Genomic DNA, 19825 nt, shown 5'->3' with positions numbered 1-19825 from the left:
CAGGCGGGAAGGGAAGGAACAGGAACAGGAACACCTTTCTTTCCCTAGGAAAGCCTCATGGTTCCCTCCAAGGGTGAACAAAGCCCCAATGTAGCTCCTTCACTTGGATTCCTCTACCCTCCCTTACCTGTAGCTCCTCAAAACCCATTTAATGTTTGCAAACCTGCTATTTCCTTCCCCAGTCAGACTGAGAAATATAGGAAGATAAAGCTCTCTCTCCCCTACCTTTGTGAGTTGTCTGGGTGTCAACTCTGGGGGAACCAGGTTTTTAAAAAGAGGTAACCAAGTAAGAACTGCACCACGCACGTGGTATTCATGTAAGGGGTAGGTTTATTCAGTAGACCTGCTGGGACCAGGCAAGGTTGGCACTCCACGTGGCTGGGAAAGGCCTGGGAATGAGAGAGAGCTGGGAAAGAGAGGAAAGAGAGGAAAGAGCTAGAAAAGAGCAGAGAGAGCTAGGTAGCAGAGAGAGCTAGAATAGAACAGAGAGAGCTAGGTAGCAGAGAGAGCTAGAATAGAACAGAGAGAGAGCTAGAAACGAACAGAGAGAGAGCTAGGATAGAACAGAGAGAGAGAGAGAGAGAGAGAGAGAGAGAGAGAGAGAGAGAGAGAGAGAGAGAGAGAGAGAGAGAGAGAGTCTGGGCCTGGGCTAGCCCTTATCTAAAGTATGGGCAGAGAAGGGTGTGGCCACATCAAATTCAGATGTGACCTCAGCGGATGCAGATGTGACCTCTTCCAGGTGTCCCAGTTGCCTAGGTAACGCAGATACTGGGTGGAGACTTTGCTGCGAGGAGGGTGGAGTCTGCTCCCCATCCAGGAGCGGAAATGAATAGCAAGGTCCATGCAAGCCAGAAAGGGCTCATGAGGGCTGAACCTTACAATGAAGTTTGCCACCTGACCTCCTTTAGTGCTTACAGTGTCATGCTTCTTTGGCTGCCCATGAGGTCAGCACTAGCACAGTTTTATCAAGGAGAGAGACAGAAGATTCCTAAATAAATAAAACTGTGCATCTTAAAATCACAATGAACTGTACGTTTGTAAAGAAAAGTACCCAGAGTGCTCATGTTCAAGGAACTCTATCCTGTTGGTTTGGGCAGCAAACAAAAGCAATCATTTAGCTCCTTCCAGAGTGGTCATTAATGTTTAGTGGTGGTAAGTCTAACTAGAAGACCCTCTTAGATTCATTTTAGGATGAACTTGATCTCCTATAGGAGAGCACATCAGCCTCAGCCACATGGGTCCTTCATAAAGCTGATGGAATAAGAACTAGAGTTTTCCTAGTGAAACACTTCTTGTGGCCTGAGCATTTGTAATCTACAAGGTGCCAGTAATGGAGAGTATTTACCTACATTGCTTTGTCCAGTTCATCAGTTTCTAGGCCTCTGCTTCCTAATGTCTCCAATCAAGTTATTTGGTTTTGAAGGGCCAAAGAACTGTGATTCATGGTAACTTGTACTAATTCCTAAAATGTAGTCGAAACTGAGAAATGTTGTAACAGTATTGTTTTCACCTAGATAATTTTCTGAAAGTTTTGTTTAGTGGATAGCTAGCTAATAGATTTAGCTGCAACAATCTGGAAAATGATTCTACTCCAAAGTATTTTCATCCAAGATACTTAGGTTAGATCTGAACTACCTTGTATGTGAATTAAAGTTTATGAATGTTACAGCATATGATTCTGTTGTTGCCTTGAGAGCAACACAAATGAGCATTCTTGGTCACCAAGTCCTTCCTTTAATCATTTAATGGCTGAAGTTTAGAGACATTTTCTTTTCAAAAAAATTGCAATTTTATTGCAAAGGTGATATTAGAAGGGTTACAGTTATAGAAGTAAGGTAATGAGTACATTTCTTGTTTAACTTGTTACCCCTTCCCTCATTTTTCTCCCTCTTTCCTTCCCTCCAACCGCCCTTCCCCCCTTTGAGACAATTCTATATGAATTGTGCTATAAGGATCAGCTGAATCACTCCTATTATAGAGATAAATAAGCAATAGCACCAAGATATTATGAATTGGTATAAGGAAACAGAATTTGTGTGCTGGGAACTTGGCTACAGAGCCCAAAATCAGCACTGCACTGCTGATAGCAGGTAGAAGTACAAGGCAGAGATTGTGAATCCTCTCAGCCTTTCCCTTTCCTTCATTAAATCTAATGCACACCTCAATCCTCAACAGAAACATAGGGAAAGAAGGGACACTTAATTGACTCAGTGGAAGAAGCAAACCACACCTACAAATGACTACAGCACAGGTAAAGATCTAGCTTCCAGGTGAGGATAGAATTACTTATAGTTACAGATTCTCTAATGCAAGAGTTATTAGTATCCCAGACTGCAAGAGACATGAGTTACCACCACCTTCCTGCCTGCAATGATTTGGGCAGAGGTTTCAGGAAAGAAGACAGTATTTAGCACAGCTTGTATTATATTACTCCATCCAGTTAGTCCTGAGGGATGGATAGGCGTTTCCTGTTTCCACCTTCTGCTCTAACATCAGTTAAAAAAAAAAAAAAAAACTATCATCAAACCAGGCACTGGTGGCTCATACTTGTAATCCTAGTTACTTAGGAGGCTGAGATTTGAGGATGGCAGTTCAAAGCCAGCCCGGGCAGTAAACGCCATGAGACTCTTATCTCCAATTAACCACCAGAAAACTGGAACTGGCACTGTGGCTCAAGCGGTGGAGCATTAGCCTTGAGCTAAGAGCTGAGGAATAGTGCCCAGAGTTCAAGCCCCATGACCGACAAAAAAAAAAATTGTCATCATTGCTGCATGCCAGTACCCTTCAGAAATAGAGTTTTCTTATAGCAATTTCTAAAATACCTTCTGAATCACATTGCTCTGTGTTAAATAAAACCAGATATCTTTGGAAAATGAACTGGACATCTGGAATTTTCTCTGCTAAATAATAGGGCAACCTTTAAATATCTATATATAAAATTTTTAACTTTTTCCTCAGTGGAAATCTCTTTTACAAAACATTGCAAACATTATCTGGCACTATTATACAGAGCATGGTGAATGGTTTGTAATAAATCACATGATGAATGTAGTGACACTACAGCTTTTCTATAATGGAGGTGGGGGCGGGGCAGTGAAAGGCAGCTGCAATCTGGAAGAAAGAGGGAATCAAAGATTGAGAAGGCATAATGGATCCATATCAGAGAATGGCAATGGTCATGAAAAGTCCCCAGTTGCCCTGGCTTAGTGCTACCTGTGCAGAATGGAACCATGTAAAAATCAATTATGACATCGATCCATATGTAGTTGTATGAGAGTGGCGTTAATACAAGCTGAAACTGGCTTCTTTCCCTCCCTCCAGACTTACTCCTGGGGAACCTCTCTGCAGGGCACATTGATGCCTTGGGAATGCAAAGCAGAGAACCTGCCAATCCCCATTTCACCCTGCCCAGGCTAGAGCTCCTGCCCTAGACCTCAAAGAGAGCAGAAGCAGAGACAGGTGGCTGGTTGTTCCCTACGGCAGCAAAGCTGCTCTGTCTTCTGTCTGATGTGATTGGTTTCTCTTCTTTTTTCAGACAATTGTATCTGTCACTGCTTCTAAAAGCAGCCCTCAATAATGTGGCTGCTGCCTGACTACTGATACAGGCCACAGTGGCTCCCTCCTTCTTCTTTTGTCCCTGCCTTTTTTCCTTTCTTGTCACTTTTGTTGCTACTGAGAGTTGTGAGAAAAGACTGGCTTGTTACAAACATCCTTGCCAAGCACAGTACTTCTTTCTGTCTTTGTTGCCTCAGCCACTCTGTGCTGCTGCTGATCTTGAGTTCTTCCGCTTCTCTTTGGCTCAGTCCCCTGTGGCTGCTCTTGGCTGACAAAGAGAGGAGTTGTATGTATGTTTTTCTGGCAACTCTCCTTGAGCAATTGAAAAGACACAGGATGCTGGAAAGTGAGTGTACATTTCCAGTCTTAGTAAACTGATCGTGACACTCTGAGAGCCCAGATGTGGTTGGGCGGGGCCAGATGTTGCTGAATGAGAGAAAACTCCAGATCCCATGTCATAGAAACTAGGGTGCAAAGTTATACCTTGTTGTTTACCAGGCTGGACATGTCTAATGGCTTAGTTTTTTTGTTTTTTGGTTTTTTTTTTCAGCTATGTATAAAATACTAGAATTAGTGTTCTCACTTCCTGGGGCACTGTAAAGTACTTAGCATAGTACTCATTAAATATTAGCTATTATTGTTACCATTGAGAGAGAAGACTGAAGATATGTTTTCCAATATACTGAAGAAAGATTTCTAGGGACTTGTAATAACAGAATTAACTCATACACTGGTGTTATTATCTCCAAACCTTTGATTAAGCTATAAAATAGTTTAGAAGTTTGAAAAGCTATTATGCAAAAAGATTTTGAGACATGTGTAGATGTGGTCAAATTTTAGGAATCCTATTTGAAATTTAAATTATAGTCAGTGCCATCCTGTGGTTGAAAAATGCTTCATGTCACAAGTCTCTTCCAAAAACATGAAGAGATAAAGCAAATGTCAGAAAGCTGCTGGAGAGGAAAAATATTTCTTCTTTCTCATATTTGGAATTAGTTGAATGACATGCTGATAATCACAAAAATAGGCACCTGGAGCAACTTAAAACCTTCAGCTGCCCATCAGCAGAAGTTGCTAGGTACCAACCCTAATTTAACTACCATTATGACTGATTAAAGCCCATCATTAATGAGTCTGACAAATTCTGGGATCTTCTGCTTTCCACCATGTAGGAACAAAGGTCACAAAGTCCATGTAGAGACAGTGCCTAGAGTTTCTATGGAATAACTAAGGAGCTACCAGACACGGCTCAGGCTCTCACACATTAAGGGCATACCCTCGAAAATCCCCAACCCACTCTGGCAATGCCAATGAATGACAGACAGCCTCAGACTCTTTGCCTACACCTAAATATGAGTGACACTTTGTACATTTAGGAGGTACCAAACTTATACTTTGAAGATGATGAAGTAAGTATTACTCTGTACCTTATTACCTCTTGCATCCTACAAAACACCATATAGTATCATTTCAATTGCTGCCAACTCTCAGTGATAGATGTTCTCTCGTAGGTGGGACTTTACCAAACTGCTTCTCTCCCCATTACCTTGCATTTCTTCCTTACCTTCTCTATATAAAGATATAATTTCTATACACAAAACTCCATGCTTTGTATATTTCACTCAGTGCTTGCTGAGAAGACCTGCAATTTTACTGCTAAAATCTCAAGACTTTTTTTTAAAACAAATACCTGTTTTGTTTATTTAATAGGCCTACATGATCCTCTTCTTGAGTAACAACTCAAAGCTCCAAGCTTGTCTTTGAAATTATCAGTTGCCTGGGTAGGTAAATGAAAACACTTATACAGAGGGAGATAAACAGAGAATGAGGAAGAAAATATTTGCTTGGAACTCTGTGGGAGAATAGTGATATATAAGAAATGATAATACCTTTTTTTAGATGCCTCTAAAGTAGATAATACTCTACTCAAGGAAAAAAATTAAGAAAGTTCTTTATTTTACAAATAATCCATAGCCAAAGCACTTCACCCTTAATTCACATGAGTCACTACTTAGCATTAGTTGTTTATCATGCTTCAGAACCTGGTGGGACACATAGAAATTCCACTGCCTGGCACTGGTGGTTCTTTGTTAATCCTCGCTACTCAGGATCATGGTTTGAAGTCAGCCTGGGCAGAAAAGTCCTTGGGACTCTTATCTTCAATTTACTAACCAAAATCCAGAAGTGGTAGTAGTAGAGCACCAGCCTTGAGTGAAAAAACTAAGGGAAAGCACCCTGGCCCTGAGCTCAAGCCCTAGTACCAGCTTTCCCTCCCCCTGAAAAAAAAATTCCCCCACCAACCACCATCTACCAACAAAACTTACGGGGAACAAATCCTTAACATTTGCATCTTTATTTGTGCCTTAAACAGAAACAAGCAAACAACAAAGGACTACCTTTTTCATTGGAGAGAAAACTATTTTTTTCTTTTTTTTGGCTGGTCGTGGGACCTGAACTCTGGGCCTGGGCGCTGTCCCTCAGCTCTTCAGCTCAAGGCCAGCGTCCTACCACTTGAGCCACAGCACCACTACCAGCTTTTTCTGCTTATGTGGTGCTAAGGAATCGAACCCAGGGCCGCATGCATGCAAGGCAAGCACTCTACCACTGAGCCACCTTTCCAGCCCCGGAGAGAAAACATTTTAAACTGTGATTGAAAGGCACTATATTTAGGAAAGAATTTTTTGAAATAGGAGAGAAAGGGTGAACATTTATTTAGACTAACCATTTATAAGTCTTAAACCTCCACATCCCATGATGAGAAAAAGAATAAAGAAAGGAAAATATTGAAGAGCCCCATGTGAAATGAAGAGGTGAATGGAGATGGGAGAAAGTTGTCAAGGCCAAAGTTGTATAAAGTAGCAAAATTCTTCTTAGTCAATGGTTAGATGAGACTAGCTGACTGAAGGAAGAAGTCTGGCTTGTCAGTGATGGGAATGTGGTTGTCAACAGGCAGAAGAAACCTACATTTGTATTTAACAAGCTCTCCTGACTCACTTCGTGCTGCTGAGAAAGTCTGAGAATTCAAAGGATGGACAACAGTCCATTTTCAGACTCTCCTTTTCCAAATAGATGTCTATGTCATATCCTGACTCAAGAATAGACCTTTTTAAATTTGCCACTTAACAAAATGGGGCACATGCCATCCAGAAAAGATGGCTGCTCTACTGATAAATTTTTGAAAGCTTTCCTTGAAATATGAACTACTTCCGTGGGAACTAGCTTAGGCTCCAGTAGTCATGATAGCAGGAAGTCTGTCCTTGTTTGTGTCATTCCTGTGACTTGAGCAGTTCCTAACAAAAGGAGCTCTTGAGTTGTGCCAGCTGCAAACATGGAGCCAAGGGGTTCTCTGGGGCTCCAGAGCCAAAGCACATAAATGTGTAATTCAAAGAAGAAAAATGGCATGGTCTTACTTCTGATTTCCATAGAAACACGAGTACAAAAATAAGCAGTAATAAAAAGTGAGTGTGAATAATACAGGTTGCAGAAGGTAGCTTGTAAATAGCTGATAAAAGTCTCTCAATCAGAAGAAAAAAATATTTCAACTCTTTAAAAGGCCTAATTATCTGGCTGATTTCTATAAGGTGAGAAATCTTGCTCAATTAATTCAAAAACTGGAAATCAACTACAGTGCACCCCAAAAATATGGTTCTGAGAACCCTTTCATTTAATTTTTAGCCCTGAGTTTTATCACAGACTATTATGACTCTTACCAAATGGCTGATTAAAATGTAAAACAGCAGAGTAAAATCTATCCTAGCAACAGTGGCAGTTAAAAGCCAGAACTGGGAAGACATTGAGTTCTTCCCAGTAGCCAAGGCCTAGAATAGAGGAGCCAATGGCAAGTGCCTGCTGGAATTCACTATCAGCAAAGAAGGTTCTCAAGACTAGGCAGAGAGCCCCAACACTCAGAAAGCAACATCTCCCCTACCCCCAGCCCTGCTTGACAAAAAAGTTTATGGATGTGTAAGGACTGAGTGATGTACTTATTTCAATACATGGATGGCATTAGATTATTATGAAGCCGAATCATTTAGAAACTAAACACAATTCATTCTGTTTTGTTCCAAAAGCAGATTCTCTTTGGGTGACTGTATTCAGATCCAGTCTGGGCTTGTTGTTTGGGCTTGGGGGACCAATAGTAACAGGGCTAATGCCATTAAGACACTAAAGTTGTCACTGCCACAGGGATGCGCTGCCTACTAAAATATAAGATCAAAATAATGGCTCATGCAGCAGGAAGAAGTAATGAATTACTTATTGGTCACATATCTTGCATTTCTAAGCTTTACTTGTAGAACAAGTTTAGAACTTTCTCCCCAAGAAGCAGATGCCTAACCGTCCTCTTTATTTGGTGGGAAAATTAAATTAACTTGTAATTTCTTGAGCTCAGAACAAAACATGGTGATGGTGGTTGTCAGAAATATAAAAAAATACTAGATGTAATAATTTATCAGTGATTCTTTTTTATTTGGCCTTACTAGGGTTTGAACTCAGCTTCAAGCTTGCTAAGCAGGCATTCTACCACTTGAGCCAACCCTTGCCCCATTTAATTATTTGTGATAGAGTCTCAAGTTTTCCCCCCAGGTCAGCCTTTTACAGTGATTTTACCACCTAAACCTCCTATGAAGCTGGTACCATAGGCACACACCATGTCCACTTTATTTGTGGACATGAGGTCTTGCTAATTTTAATAGCTTCAACCTTTAACAGATATTCCTCTTATCTCTACTTCCCAAATAGTGGGGGCTGCAAGCATGTTATAAGCCAAACTAAACCAGTGAATTTTAGTTGTGTGTGTGTGTGTGTGTGTGTGTGTGTGTGTGTGTGTGTGTGTGTGTGTGTGTGTGTGTGTGTGTGTGCGTGCGTGCATGCCAGTCCTGGGGCTAGAACTAAGGGCCTGGGTGCTGTCCCTGGCAGACTTTGAACCATGATCCTCAGGTCCTAGCCTCCTGAGTAACTAGGATTACAGGTGTGATCTACTGGTGTCTAGCTAAACCAGTGAATTTTAAACTTGATCCCCATCCTCCTAAACACACACACACACACACAATCACACAATCACACAATCACCTTTACATCAAAGGTTTTTTTTGGTTTTTTTGCCAATCCTAATAGATTCTTTTTTTTTTTTTTTTTTTTTTTTTTTTTTGTCAGTCGTGGGGCTTGAACTCTGGGCCTGGGCACTGTCCCTGAGCTCTTCAGCTCAAGGCTAGTCCTCTACCACTTGAACCACAGAACCATTTCTGGTTTTCTGGTGGTTAATTGGAGATACAAGTTTCATGGACTTTTCTGCCAGGGCTGTCTTTAAACTGCAATCCTCAGCTCTCAGACTCAGTAGTTGGGTTTACAGGCATGAGCTACTAGTGCCCAGCTTCTAATAGATTCTTTTAATCTAACACTTTGTTCTTTCTCTAATTTCTTATTTAAAGTTAAAAAGCAATACCAAGTCATCTGTCAGAAAGCTGAGAGACCTAAATAGCCAAAACAATCATGGAAACAGAAGAACAGATTTGGATTGTTCAGACGTCTGTCTTCAAAACTCACTACAAAGCTACCATATCAAAAACAATGTGGTACTGGAATAAAGGCAAATATATAGACCACTGGACTAGAATAGTCCATAAATAAATTCCCATGTATATGTTCAAATAATTTTCCACAAAGGTACCAGTCATTGAATGGGGAAAGAACCATCTTTTTAACAAATGGTAAACTAGATATCCACATGTGAAAAAATTGTAAGGTTGGGAACCAGTGGTTCACATCTATCTTCCTAGTTACATGGGAGGCTAAGATTGTTGAGGTCATTATCCATTCTCAACCAAATGGCTGGATATGGTGGCATATGCCTGTTATCCTAGTTACCAAGAAACCTAACATAGTTAGGTCATACCCAGGCACTTACCTGTGCATGAAAAATAACCAGCAAAAATCATTGCTGGGGGCATGGCTTGATGGGAAGATTACCTACTTGACAAGTGCAAGGACCTGAGTCCAAAATGTAGTACTGCTTTTTCAAAAAATGAAGTTAAACACTTACCTAATGCCATATACAAAAATCAACTAGAAATGGAACAAAGACTGAGACTTTAAGATCTTAAATTATAAGCATATTAAGGATATTGGCTTTGGCAGTGATTTCTTGAATATGATACTAAAATCATGAACAGCAAAAAAAAAAAGGTAAACTGGCTTCATCAAAATGCCTCAAAGGATACTATCAAATGAATGCAGAGGCAACTTTTGAAACAGGAGGAAATGTAAACAAAATATGGAATGTGTATATGTTGGAATAGTATTCAGTCTTTAAAAGACAGAAAATAATTCACACATGGATACAACATGGATAGACCTTAAAATACTATACTAAGTGAAATTATCAGGTTGTAAAAGAATAAATTATTGTGCTATCACACTGTGGGGTTTCTAGCCTAGTCATATTTATAAGGACAGAGTAGAATTGCAGTTGCTAGAGGAGGAGAATACAGAGTTGTAGTTTAACTTTAGGGATAGGGAACCTTTTATCTGCCAAGGGCCATCTAGGTATTTATAACTAGGCCATCTGAAACTATGAATACTAGTACATGGGCTACAGGCAGCCAATGAGAAGCTTACATATATTTCTCATCATATACGAAATGGCTTCTTGGCTCTTATATAACCTGTAGACTGAACCTTTCTGACCCTAAGTGTGTATAGAATTTCAATGTTGGTTTTAGAAGACAAAAACATCTGGAGGTCAGCAGTGGTTAGTTATACTTAATGTGCATATGCTTAGTGCAACAGAACTGTGTGCTTAAAAATGTCAAAACTGGGATATTTTATTATATTTTTCCCACAATAGAAGAATAGAAAATAAGTAAACAGAAACAATGAGTGAATGCATTATTAGGAAGAAATTAAAGGTTCAATAACAGAGGAACAGGAATGATTAAATTATGATTACCTACTTGATGAGCTATGTATGTAGCCAAAAGGACTTATTCATGGTGGCTACATGGAAAATGCCTGTGATATGGTGTTTAATGTATGTGGAGTTTCAGAAAAAATAAAAGGACTGAAAGGAAATATCAAACTGCTTAAAAAAGTTACAGTAGGGGGCTGGAAGGGTGGCTCAGAGGTAGAGTGCTTGCCTCACATGCATGAGGCCTTGGGTTTGATTCCTTGGCACCACATAAACAGAAAAGGCTGGAAGTGGCGCTGTGGCTCAAGTGGTAGAGCACTAGCCTTGAGCTGAAGAGCTCAGGGACAGTGCCCAGGCCTAGAGTTCAAGCCCCACAACCAACCAAAAAAAAAAAAAAAGTTACAGTAGGATGGTGAGGTTATTTGCTTTATTTTCATTTACTTCCCAATTATTTCAGAAAACAGGTCATCTTTAATGGAAAATTAGTTTACAATTAAAAAGTGACAGAAAACATTTTAATATTTTAATATTAATATAAAACATTTTAATATTTATCATTACCATCCTTTTTAGTAATTATCTTTTGTTTTAGTAATTATCTATAAAATACAAATAGCTGGATATTTTAAGGCTTTTGCAAAGTAGTATACATATCAAAGAAGAAAGTCATTAAGGTTCCTGGAAAATCTGTTTCCTTCTCTGCTTCAAAAGTCATTCAGGATGCAGGTCACTGAGCAGAGGACAGGAAGACGAACACATCTGAAGGAAGAAACTTTTCAGAGTATGTCATGAGTTTGTCAACAGGCAAAGACAACTTCCTAGAGGCAAAACTGCAGGCTTTGACAGATGCCTATCTAGGCTAAAGCAGACATAGCTTGCCAAATGGGGCAGCCTATGAAAGTGAGTTCTAGAATGAGGGCAATAATTCTAAGTGGGTTATTCTCATCCATTTATCATCTCTCCAAGTTCATTGCGTCATCTCCCACAAACTCCACATGGGCCCTCCATCCCAGTGAATGAAAATACATCAGAATGAACACCCCTGGGGTTCAGATGGTGATGTCTTTAGAAGGACAGGCAGAGGTGGGAAGAGTGGGTGGCAGTGTTATACAACTCTGTAGCCACTCATTGGAAAGCTGTAGCATCTTTACCCATGAATCAGAGCAGCTCACAGGAGAGTCCTCTTCCCAGAAGATCCCTATAGAGGGATCACAGGATCCCAACCTCTGTGCTCCTTTCTGTTGGGTCCTGTTGTTATTAGGTTCCCGAAGCCTCTTCAGTCTGTCTTCTAGAGTCACTGTTCATGTGGACCTTGCCACAAACTATTCAAATAAATTCAGTTCCATTTCCATAATGCTCTTAAAATCTGGTTTGAAGAAACATTCTCAAGATCCAGTTTGTTTCTCTTCTACTCAACCATTGTGGACCATTCTGTTTCTCATTAATGCTAGGTGGTTCGAGATCAGATCTCTCACTGCACAGTGAAATTACGCCAGACCACAGGTCTCATGGAATATTGCTTGGAGGTGATTAAGGAAAATGACCCCAGTGGCTTTTTGCAGGTAAGTAGTTTTGGCCTCAGATTCCAGATGGCCTATGGGACTGAGTGTAGGACACATAAATGGGACATCCAGCAGTGCTGGCAAAGCATAGGTAACTCAATAAAAGGTCCTGCTTTCATGCTGCATTGGGTATGTGGATACCTGCAAAGCAAACTCCACTGACTTCCAAAGAGTGCTGATAAGATTAAGAAATGGAAGTGATCTTGTGCTTAATCATGAAACATAATTCCCTTTAAGTTCTTCCTGTGTAGAGTATTGCTTTGCCTAAGAACTGATCTCCATTACCATCTCTTGGAAAGCTTGTCAGCCAAAAACATTTGAATGTGCAAGTCACCTCCTACTGGCCAGTAAGTCGGTGATTTCTAAAATGTAGGGAAGGCTTTTTTGTTTTGCATTCTCCCTTTTTTCGGTGTTAACTGTTTTAACTAAATGCTAAGATGATGTATGCTAGATTTTACTTAAGTTTGAGCCCAGTGATATGGAACCTTTTGTTAAGGGACTTGTAGATTCTTATAGCTCACACTCTACTAAACTAGTCAATAATGAGAGGGCCACTGAATGCATGCAATGAAAGATTCCTCCAAAGAATAAAAGTGATAACTACAAAAAGATGGTGTGTTAAAATGTAAGAAAGTCCATATCCAAACCACTTGAAGCTAATTTGTTAAACTCATTCCCAAGTCTTAGAAGGCTACCCATAGCTCAAAATGGAAGCCTCAATCTGTATCTTGTAATAGGATTAATCACTAGCATGACATTATTCTTTACAGTTGTTGGATTTTAGGGGAAAAGTCATAAATCCCATGATCATATATCCACATTTGTCTATAAGACCAACGAACACTTCCTAATTATAGTGTCCTACCTCTCACTCACCTAAGTATTCAGATAAATTGTGTATCATTCCAGTCAGCTAGGATCCTCTTCATCAATGGCCATGAGACAGGAGGTTGTGAATCCCACGGTCGTTGCATTCCCAGAGAGACAGTCAAGGAACAATCTTGTGGTCCCAGTGTGGTGCTGCATTTCTTAGGCTGTGGTCTTTGATGTGTATAGATTTCTGATGCCCTCATAAGAAGAGTGCACCTGACTGAGGATCAGTGGGGGAAAGGCACACTCACCCCCAGGATGACCACCGACTTTGACTTGAGTCTGGACAACAGCCCTTTGCTACAGTCTATTCACCAGCTGGACTTTGTACAGGTGAAAGGTATGTGCTTGCATTGCCTAGTCAGAGAGCATCATTCCTCATAGATGGTGGTGCTTGAAGCAGGGTCAGTTACCCCTGTGATGAATGTTACAGAAATCTGAAGAGACTCCTATCTCATCGGGTAATGAAACTGTCTCCTTGTGGCTGTGTCATCTACCTCTGAGCATATCAGATAAATTCAGATAAAACTCTACGTTTGATTCTGAGAATCTTAGCTTCCACATACTCAGCAACAGAGAACAGCTGACATGAAAAAAGGCAAGGATAAAAAGAACATCACTGCACATAAAGAAAGCCTTTATGTATAACAAGGGGACTGGCGAAGATGAAAGAGATGGTTGAGAATGATGGAAGGGGTGACCTTGATCAAGATGCATTGTACCCATAAATTGACATGTTGAACTGAAACCACTTTGTACAACTACCTAAAGATTAAATAAATAAATACATAGTTGTTTTAAAAAGGAAAAGAAAGAAAACCTTATTACACATAGTAACCAGAAACAGTGATATAAATGAGGGAGTCCAGAGTTAACTATCTTCATGTAAGATAAAGATAGTAACATTTGGTCTTGGATCCATGAGAATTTGAGAGAATCACAACTGGCCTCTGATCTGGCAGGAAGTACAAGCCTAGAAGGAAAAAGAAACTATGAGATAAATTTTAAAGGTAGTTTATATAACTGAGGGGTACAACAAAGTCTCTTTGAGATTCTGAGGGATGAAGACTAAAGGGAAGTACAAGTACTTAATTTATTTTAAGAAAATAACTCATTCAAAGAAAAATGAAAATTCAGACCAACTGTGCAACAATACTTTATGATAGTATTGTTAATGTCCATTGGAAGAATATTTTTTTTCTCATCCTTGATTTCAAAACATGGATCCACAGGAAGTTAAAAAATAGCAAGGAAGGGTGGGGGGAGGGGGGAGGCTGGGAAGGGAGGTGAAGGGTAAACAAAGGAGGAGGCTGCAATGCTTGGTAAGAAATGTATGCATTATCCTGCCCATGTAATTGTAGCCCCTCTGTATAGTATGTTCTCAAATAAAATTAAATTAAATTTAAAAAAAAATAGCAAGGAAAAGTCCTCCTGCTCTTTCAGAACTATAATATGCCAAAACCAAGAAGCTGACATTTGTACAGTCTATGTGAAGTTCTGTGCTATTTTATAATATGTAGATTCATAAAACCACCACAACAATGAGCACAAACAACTATTGGAGAGCTGAGCAATGCCATAATCCCAGCAATTAGGAGACTGGAGCAGGGTTGTGAATTTAAGGCCAGCTTGGCCGGCTTAGGACAAACAAAAAGAACAACCAGCAAATGTATTCCATTTATTTCTCCCCTCCACCAACCCCACTCCATCTCTACCATTGAATCATCTTATTTTTAAAACTAAAGAAAATGACTCCGAATTCAGAGCATTAAAATTTTTTGTTTCTAGCTGGGCACCAGTGGCCCATACCTGTAATCCTACCTCTGCAGGAAGCTGAGATCTAAGGATCACAGTTCAAAGCCAGCCCGGGCAGAAAAGTCCCCATGAGACTCTTATGTCCAGTTAACCACTCAAAAACTGGAGGTGGGGCTGTGGCTCAAAGTGGAAGGGCTAGCCTTGGGCAGAAAAGCTCAGTGACACTGCCCACCCAGGCCCTGAGTTCAAGCACCACAACTACCCAACTCCCCCCCAAAATAGGAAGCAGAGCTTTTCCCAAAGAAACAACATTTTTTAGGTTTGAGACCACAACACAAACTTGGCCACTTTGCGCATTGGCAAGGCCACGCCTTCAACGTCAGAAACAAAATTTTTTCCAGTTATGGGGCTTGAACTCAGGGTCTGGGCGCTGTCCCTGAGGTCTTTTGCTCAAGGCTAAGCCCTACCACTTTGAGGCACAGCTCCACTTCCAATTTTTTGAGTGGCTAATTGGAGATAAGAGACTCACAGGTACTTTTCTGCCCTGGCTGGCTTTGAACCCTGATCCTCAGATCTCAGCCTCCTGAGTAGCTAGGATTAGGGGTATGAGCCTGTGGCACACAGCAGTGCTCTCTCTCAGACATGGAGAACCAGGTCACCTAACAAATTTTAGGGCTATCTATTAGATCTAATGTTCCATAGTCAAATTCATCCTGCTAGTTGTCATATGTACTTCTTTCATCATTTTAATGTATGTTTGCTCTCATTTATTTTCAATTTTCTCATCTTTTGTTTAACAAGGATTGCTTTGGGAAGATGTCTTAACCAATTTTTGAAGTAGTTGATACATGATAAATTAAAATGCTTTTATTTTGCAATAGTAACAAAAAAATTGTTGAGCATTTATTGAGTGCTAACTGAGCCAGATCCCCCTCTTCACCAAGTGCAGAGAAGTTTTACATATGGTTCCTCATTTTATTCCACAGCACTAGTAGTCAGCTTAAGACACTGAGACACAAGAACCCTGAACTACCTGCGTGAGGCTCACACAGCTAGTGAGTGGCAAGACCTGGATTCACACCCAGAAAATAATTCAAGAACACACTCATACAGCTTCTAGTTTATTCTGTGAAACTAGGGCCATCCTATGTAGCTCTCCCTGGGAATTCCTTCTATACACTTAATAAAAATAATTCCTTTTGTATACTTAATATGCATCTCTTAATGAGAATTCCTTTTGCATCCTTAACTCCTTTAGTACACTTAATACTGTTTAAAAATTTTTTCCTTCACACCTATACACTAACCTAATATTTAAATCCATCCCTCATAGAATTTAGAGTCCCAGGAAATTCTTATTTTAGTCTCCAAGTTTTGCAATGAAATATAATCAAGTTACAAGTAACTTGGAGGAAGAAATATGTAACAAAAAAAAAGAAACATATAAAGACTTGATAGAAAAGAGAAAAATGAGCTAACCTAATTAGCCCTGGTAAGGAAGCAGAAGAGGGCAGTCGGAGGGCAGGGGCCTAAGGGCTTTGAAATGCTTTGATCAGCTGACTGAGCTCCCCATCTGCTACATTAATTGCCCTTCAGAGTTCTGTCCATTTAAGCATGGTGAAGTCCAGGCCAGTTGGCAGGATGGCACCAGTTATATTTGAAAGAACAGGCTATTCAACTGATATAAGGACCGCTGGTCCATGTGCCCGCTGGCACCACAGACCGCATTTCTAAAGCACTGTTGTTGGGCCACTTGACACAGAAGGTAAGAGTGAACACAGCTATGTGTTCAGGCTGTTGAAGTCTATACATATAGCAAAGAATGCCAAATACTCTAAAGATCAAAATGCAGAACATTTTTACAGCAACAACTCAACCTGGAACACAGAATATCTAGCACAAGTATTTATGAAGTTCATAAAACAGACCATTTGGTATGAGAGTAGATTAATCTATTTTCAGTTTAACACTTCATCTTAATATAATTTACTTCTGCTTATTATCACTCTTCATTGTTAATTTATGTATTTTGCTTTGGGCTCATTAAGTTTAATTAATTCAGTGAGAGCCCAGTCCTCCTCGGACTCAGCATAATTTTTACCTGTCCAGCTTGTGATGGAAAGAAAAAGCCAAAGGTCATGGTACAATAGACTTGATTGGCTGTAGTTTGAAATTGCCTACTGGCCTCTATAATATCTGTTAGCACATATACAGTTGTCCTAGTACAGTGTGACTTTTCTCATTCTTAGTTTAATGAACTGCACTTTCCCAATCTGTCAGTAAAAAATATCCCAATGAACTGCACCCTAAATCTGTACAAATGGCCAAAATTAAGTAGCATTTGGAATGCTGCTAACTGAAATCTGGCCACTTGAATGTAACTATAAAGGTAATTTTATATGTTTTCTAATTGTCCAAAGTGAATTAGAGTATAAAGTTAAAATATTTTCAAAATTGCTTAACAGATACATTTAAAGTTGTGTTCCAATTACCTTTAAAGTATGTTTACTGGTTTACTCAAAAACTATCAAGCTTTTTTTTATTCTTGTTGTTTTTATTGTTGAAACTAAAAAAGACAGGTCTGCTGTTGGTTTCTACATATTTCTGTTTAGGTTAGCTGCTCTTTTTTCAAGAGCCTAAAGTTATTCTCCTACTAACTAAAGGTTTAACTGGTCTGTTCTTTCTGATCTCTATCACCCCCAACAAGTGAGAGCTATCTGTAGAATATTGGTACTTTCTTTATTCTAATAACCCTAAACTTTAATGGCATGTTTTCTGGCTATATCTTGACTAGGAAATCTTTACATAGCTGGATACCGATGGCTCACACCTGTAATCCTAGCTACTCAGGAGGCTGAGACCTAAGGATTGTGGTTTGAAGCCATCCTGACAGAAAAGTCTATGATACTCTTATGTCTAGTTAAGCAATGGAAGTAGAACTTTGCCTCGAGTGGTAGAGTACTAATGAGCATAAAAGCTCAGGGACCACAGCACCCAGGCCTCAAACCCCAGTAGAGAGAGAGAGAGAGAGAGAGAGAGAGAGAGAGAGAGAGAGAGAGAGAGAGAGAGAGAGAGAGAGAGGGAGAGAGAGAAAGAGAGAACTCCTCTTAACCTTTTTTTTAAAATAAAAAACAACATATGAAATTGTCTTCTGGTTTTGTTACAAAGTAATTTAAAATTTTCCCCTTAATTCTAAGTTGATATTGTCAACTCTTCCCTCCAGCTTGAGGAGGAAATTTTAAGTCTTTTCCTAGTCTACCAAGAAGAATTCAGATATCTATATCTTCCCAGAAGAATATTACCCTAGGATTGTATATAAGTAAGTTCACAGAATATCCCAAATATGAGTTGTAGTGCTAATATCTAGTGTCAGCATGTTCATGCTGAACCAGGGCAACACAACCTAAAACTTCACCAACCCTTTTTAGCACTGGACCAAATGGCTATTAATTCCTTGAAGTGCCTCTATTCTTGTATACCCACCCCTAAGGGCAAATTTATCTTCATTAACTCATCTTGACTACAAGAGCATTTTGTACCAAGGTCATAAACTAGGACAGTTTGACCTGAAAAGATATTCTTATAAATACTAGCAAAGGAGCTGCGAGATATGGGTGAACATGCATGCACACATCATCTGTTCATGTAAGGAAGTTGTCTTCAGAACATAGGTTGATGTTCATCATTCACAGTTGGCCAGTGATGGCCTTCCAGGAATGGCCTGAAGTAAATCTAAATGCCATTCCTATTGTCCAGCCCAAATAGAGACGAATGACAGTCTACAGAGGAGCTTTCAGAGAGGGTGCAGTAAAAATCATCCAGTAAACAACATGCAGATGCATACACTATAGCTCTGAAGATGAACTATTTCACTAATATCACTCACTTGTTTTTCACATTATAGGAAACAGGCAGAAGCTTCCAGAATGAGGCCTGGAGGCTTGCCTTCAGCACATTATTGTCAGGCACCACACTGGAGAAGAGCCTTAATGCAGTGGCAAGCACACAGACCAGGTCCCAACCCTGCTGCTGTAGAGTGTGTCATGTATCCTATTTTATCTTACTAAGTATAAAAGAAATGATCTACAAGAAATCCAAAGTAATTTCAAATTAATCTGTCATCTGCTATGGTTTGGAAGTGGCTAGCACTATAGTTCCTAGCTGATGTCTATGACTGAGCTTTAGCTATTATTGACACTCCTGTCACTAGGCAACGTTTACCTTGATTTTTTTTTTATAACCTAGATTTTTCCTTCCCAGGCATCTTTGTTTTCTACTTGTTTCTTTTTTTTTTTTCTGCCAGTACTTTCAAATGTCCAGACGTGAAGCTTCTTTGGATTTACATTTCCTCAACTACAAACCAGAGATACAGAGAATACTTACTACATGGGGTTGTCATGAAAATTCAGTGTCTTAAACATGTAAGCTTCCAACCCTGCAGAGTGGTGCTCGGCCAAGGGCTCACAAAGCCTGGCTTAGGATTGACGCTCCATGCAAAGATCTGGAGGCATGCTTCTCCTTTCCCTGACCTCCCATACTAGTGTTCATTCACAGAGGAATTCTGAAGGGCTGCAGCTGTTCTCAACCTGGAGCATTAGAAAGGAAAATGTGAACTGTACATTGACATGCAGCAACCTTCTAACATTAAAACATTTGAAAATATTGGCAGCTACACCAACCTGTTCACAAAGGCCAGTGAACATGGCTGCCATCCCAGAAAATCTTCAGCTTGAAGTTTTTACAAGATAAAAAAAATGCTAATATTAAATTTTGGAGAAGCTGGATGTTAGGGAAAAAAGAAAGGTGACAGGGACTGAGCATTGAAAGATCAAGCTGTGGTTGGCTAGTGACCGATGCTTCAATAAAATAACACTTGGGGCTAGGAATGTGGCTTAGTGGTAGAGTGCTTGCCTAGCATGCACAAAGCCCTAGGTGCCATTCCTCAGAACCACATACACCAAAAAAGCCAGAAGTGGCACTGTGGCTCAAGTGGTAGAGTGCTAGCCTTGAGCCAAAGAAGCTCAGGGACAAGCTCAGGCCCTGAGTTTAAGCCCCAGGACTGGGGGGAAAAAAAAATCGAATTTTCAGTCTTAGATATCAGCCCAGGAACTGTGGGGCCAGCCACTTCCAAGGCATAATAACACTGGTTAACTTGATACTTCTTTGGATGTTTTGTAGG

At 40.0% G+C, this 19825-nt stretch overlaps 1 protein-coding gene across 9 annotated transcripts in view; it reads left to right on the top strand.

Annotated features, from left to right (window-relative positions):
• Trim9 (tripartite motif containing 9) overlaps nt 1–19825 on the top strand; it is a 115220-nt gene that overhangs the window by 64203 nt on the left and 31192 nt on the right. For all 9 annotated transcript variants that reach the window (XM_070028136.1, XM_070028127.1, XM_070028119.1 and 6 more), the window contains exons 4-5: nt 11911–12021; nt 13078–13231. In XM_070028136.1, the coding sequence (XP_069884237.1) occupies nt 11911–12021; nt 13078–13231 (265 nt within the window). The remainder of the gene's footprint in view (nt 1–11910; nt 12022–13077; nt 13232–19825) is intronic.

This window comes from Dipodomys merriami, unplaced genomic scaffold, assembly GCF_024711535.1.
Source record: "Dipodomys merriami isolate MVZ:Mamm:240054 unplaced genomic scaffold, mDipMer1.0.p SCAF_1, whole genome shotgun sequence".
Lineage (NCBI taxonomy): Eukaryota > Metazoa > Chordata > Mammalia > Rodentia > Heteromyidae > Dipodomys > Dipodomys merriami.
This window is presented reverse-complemented; position numbering and strand designations above follow the sequence as displayed.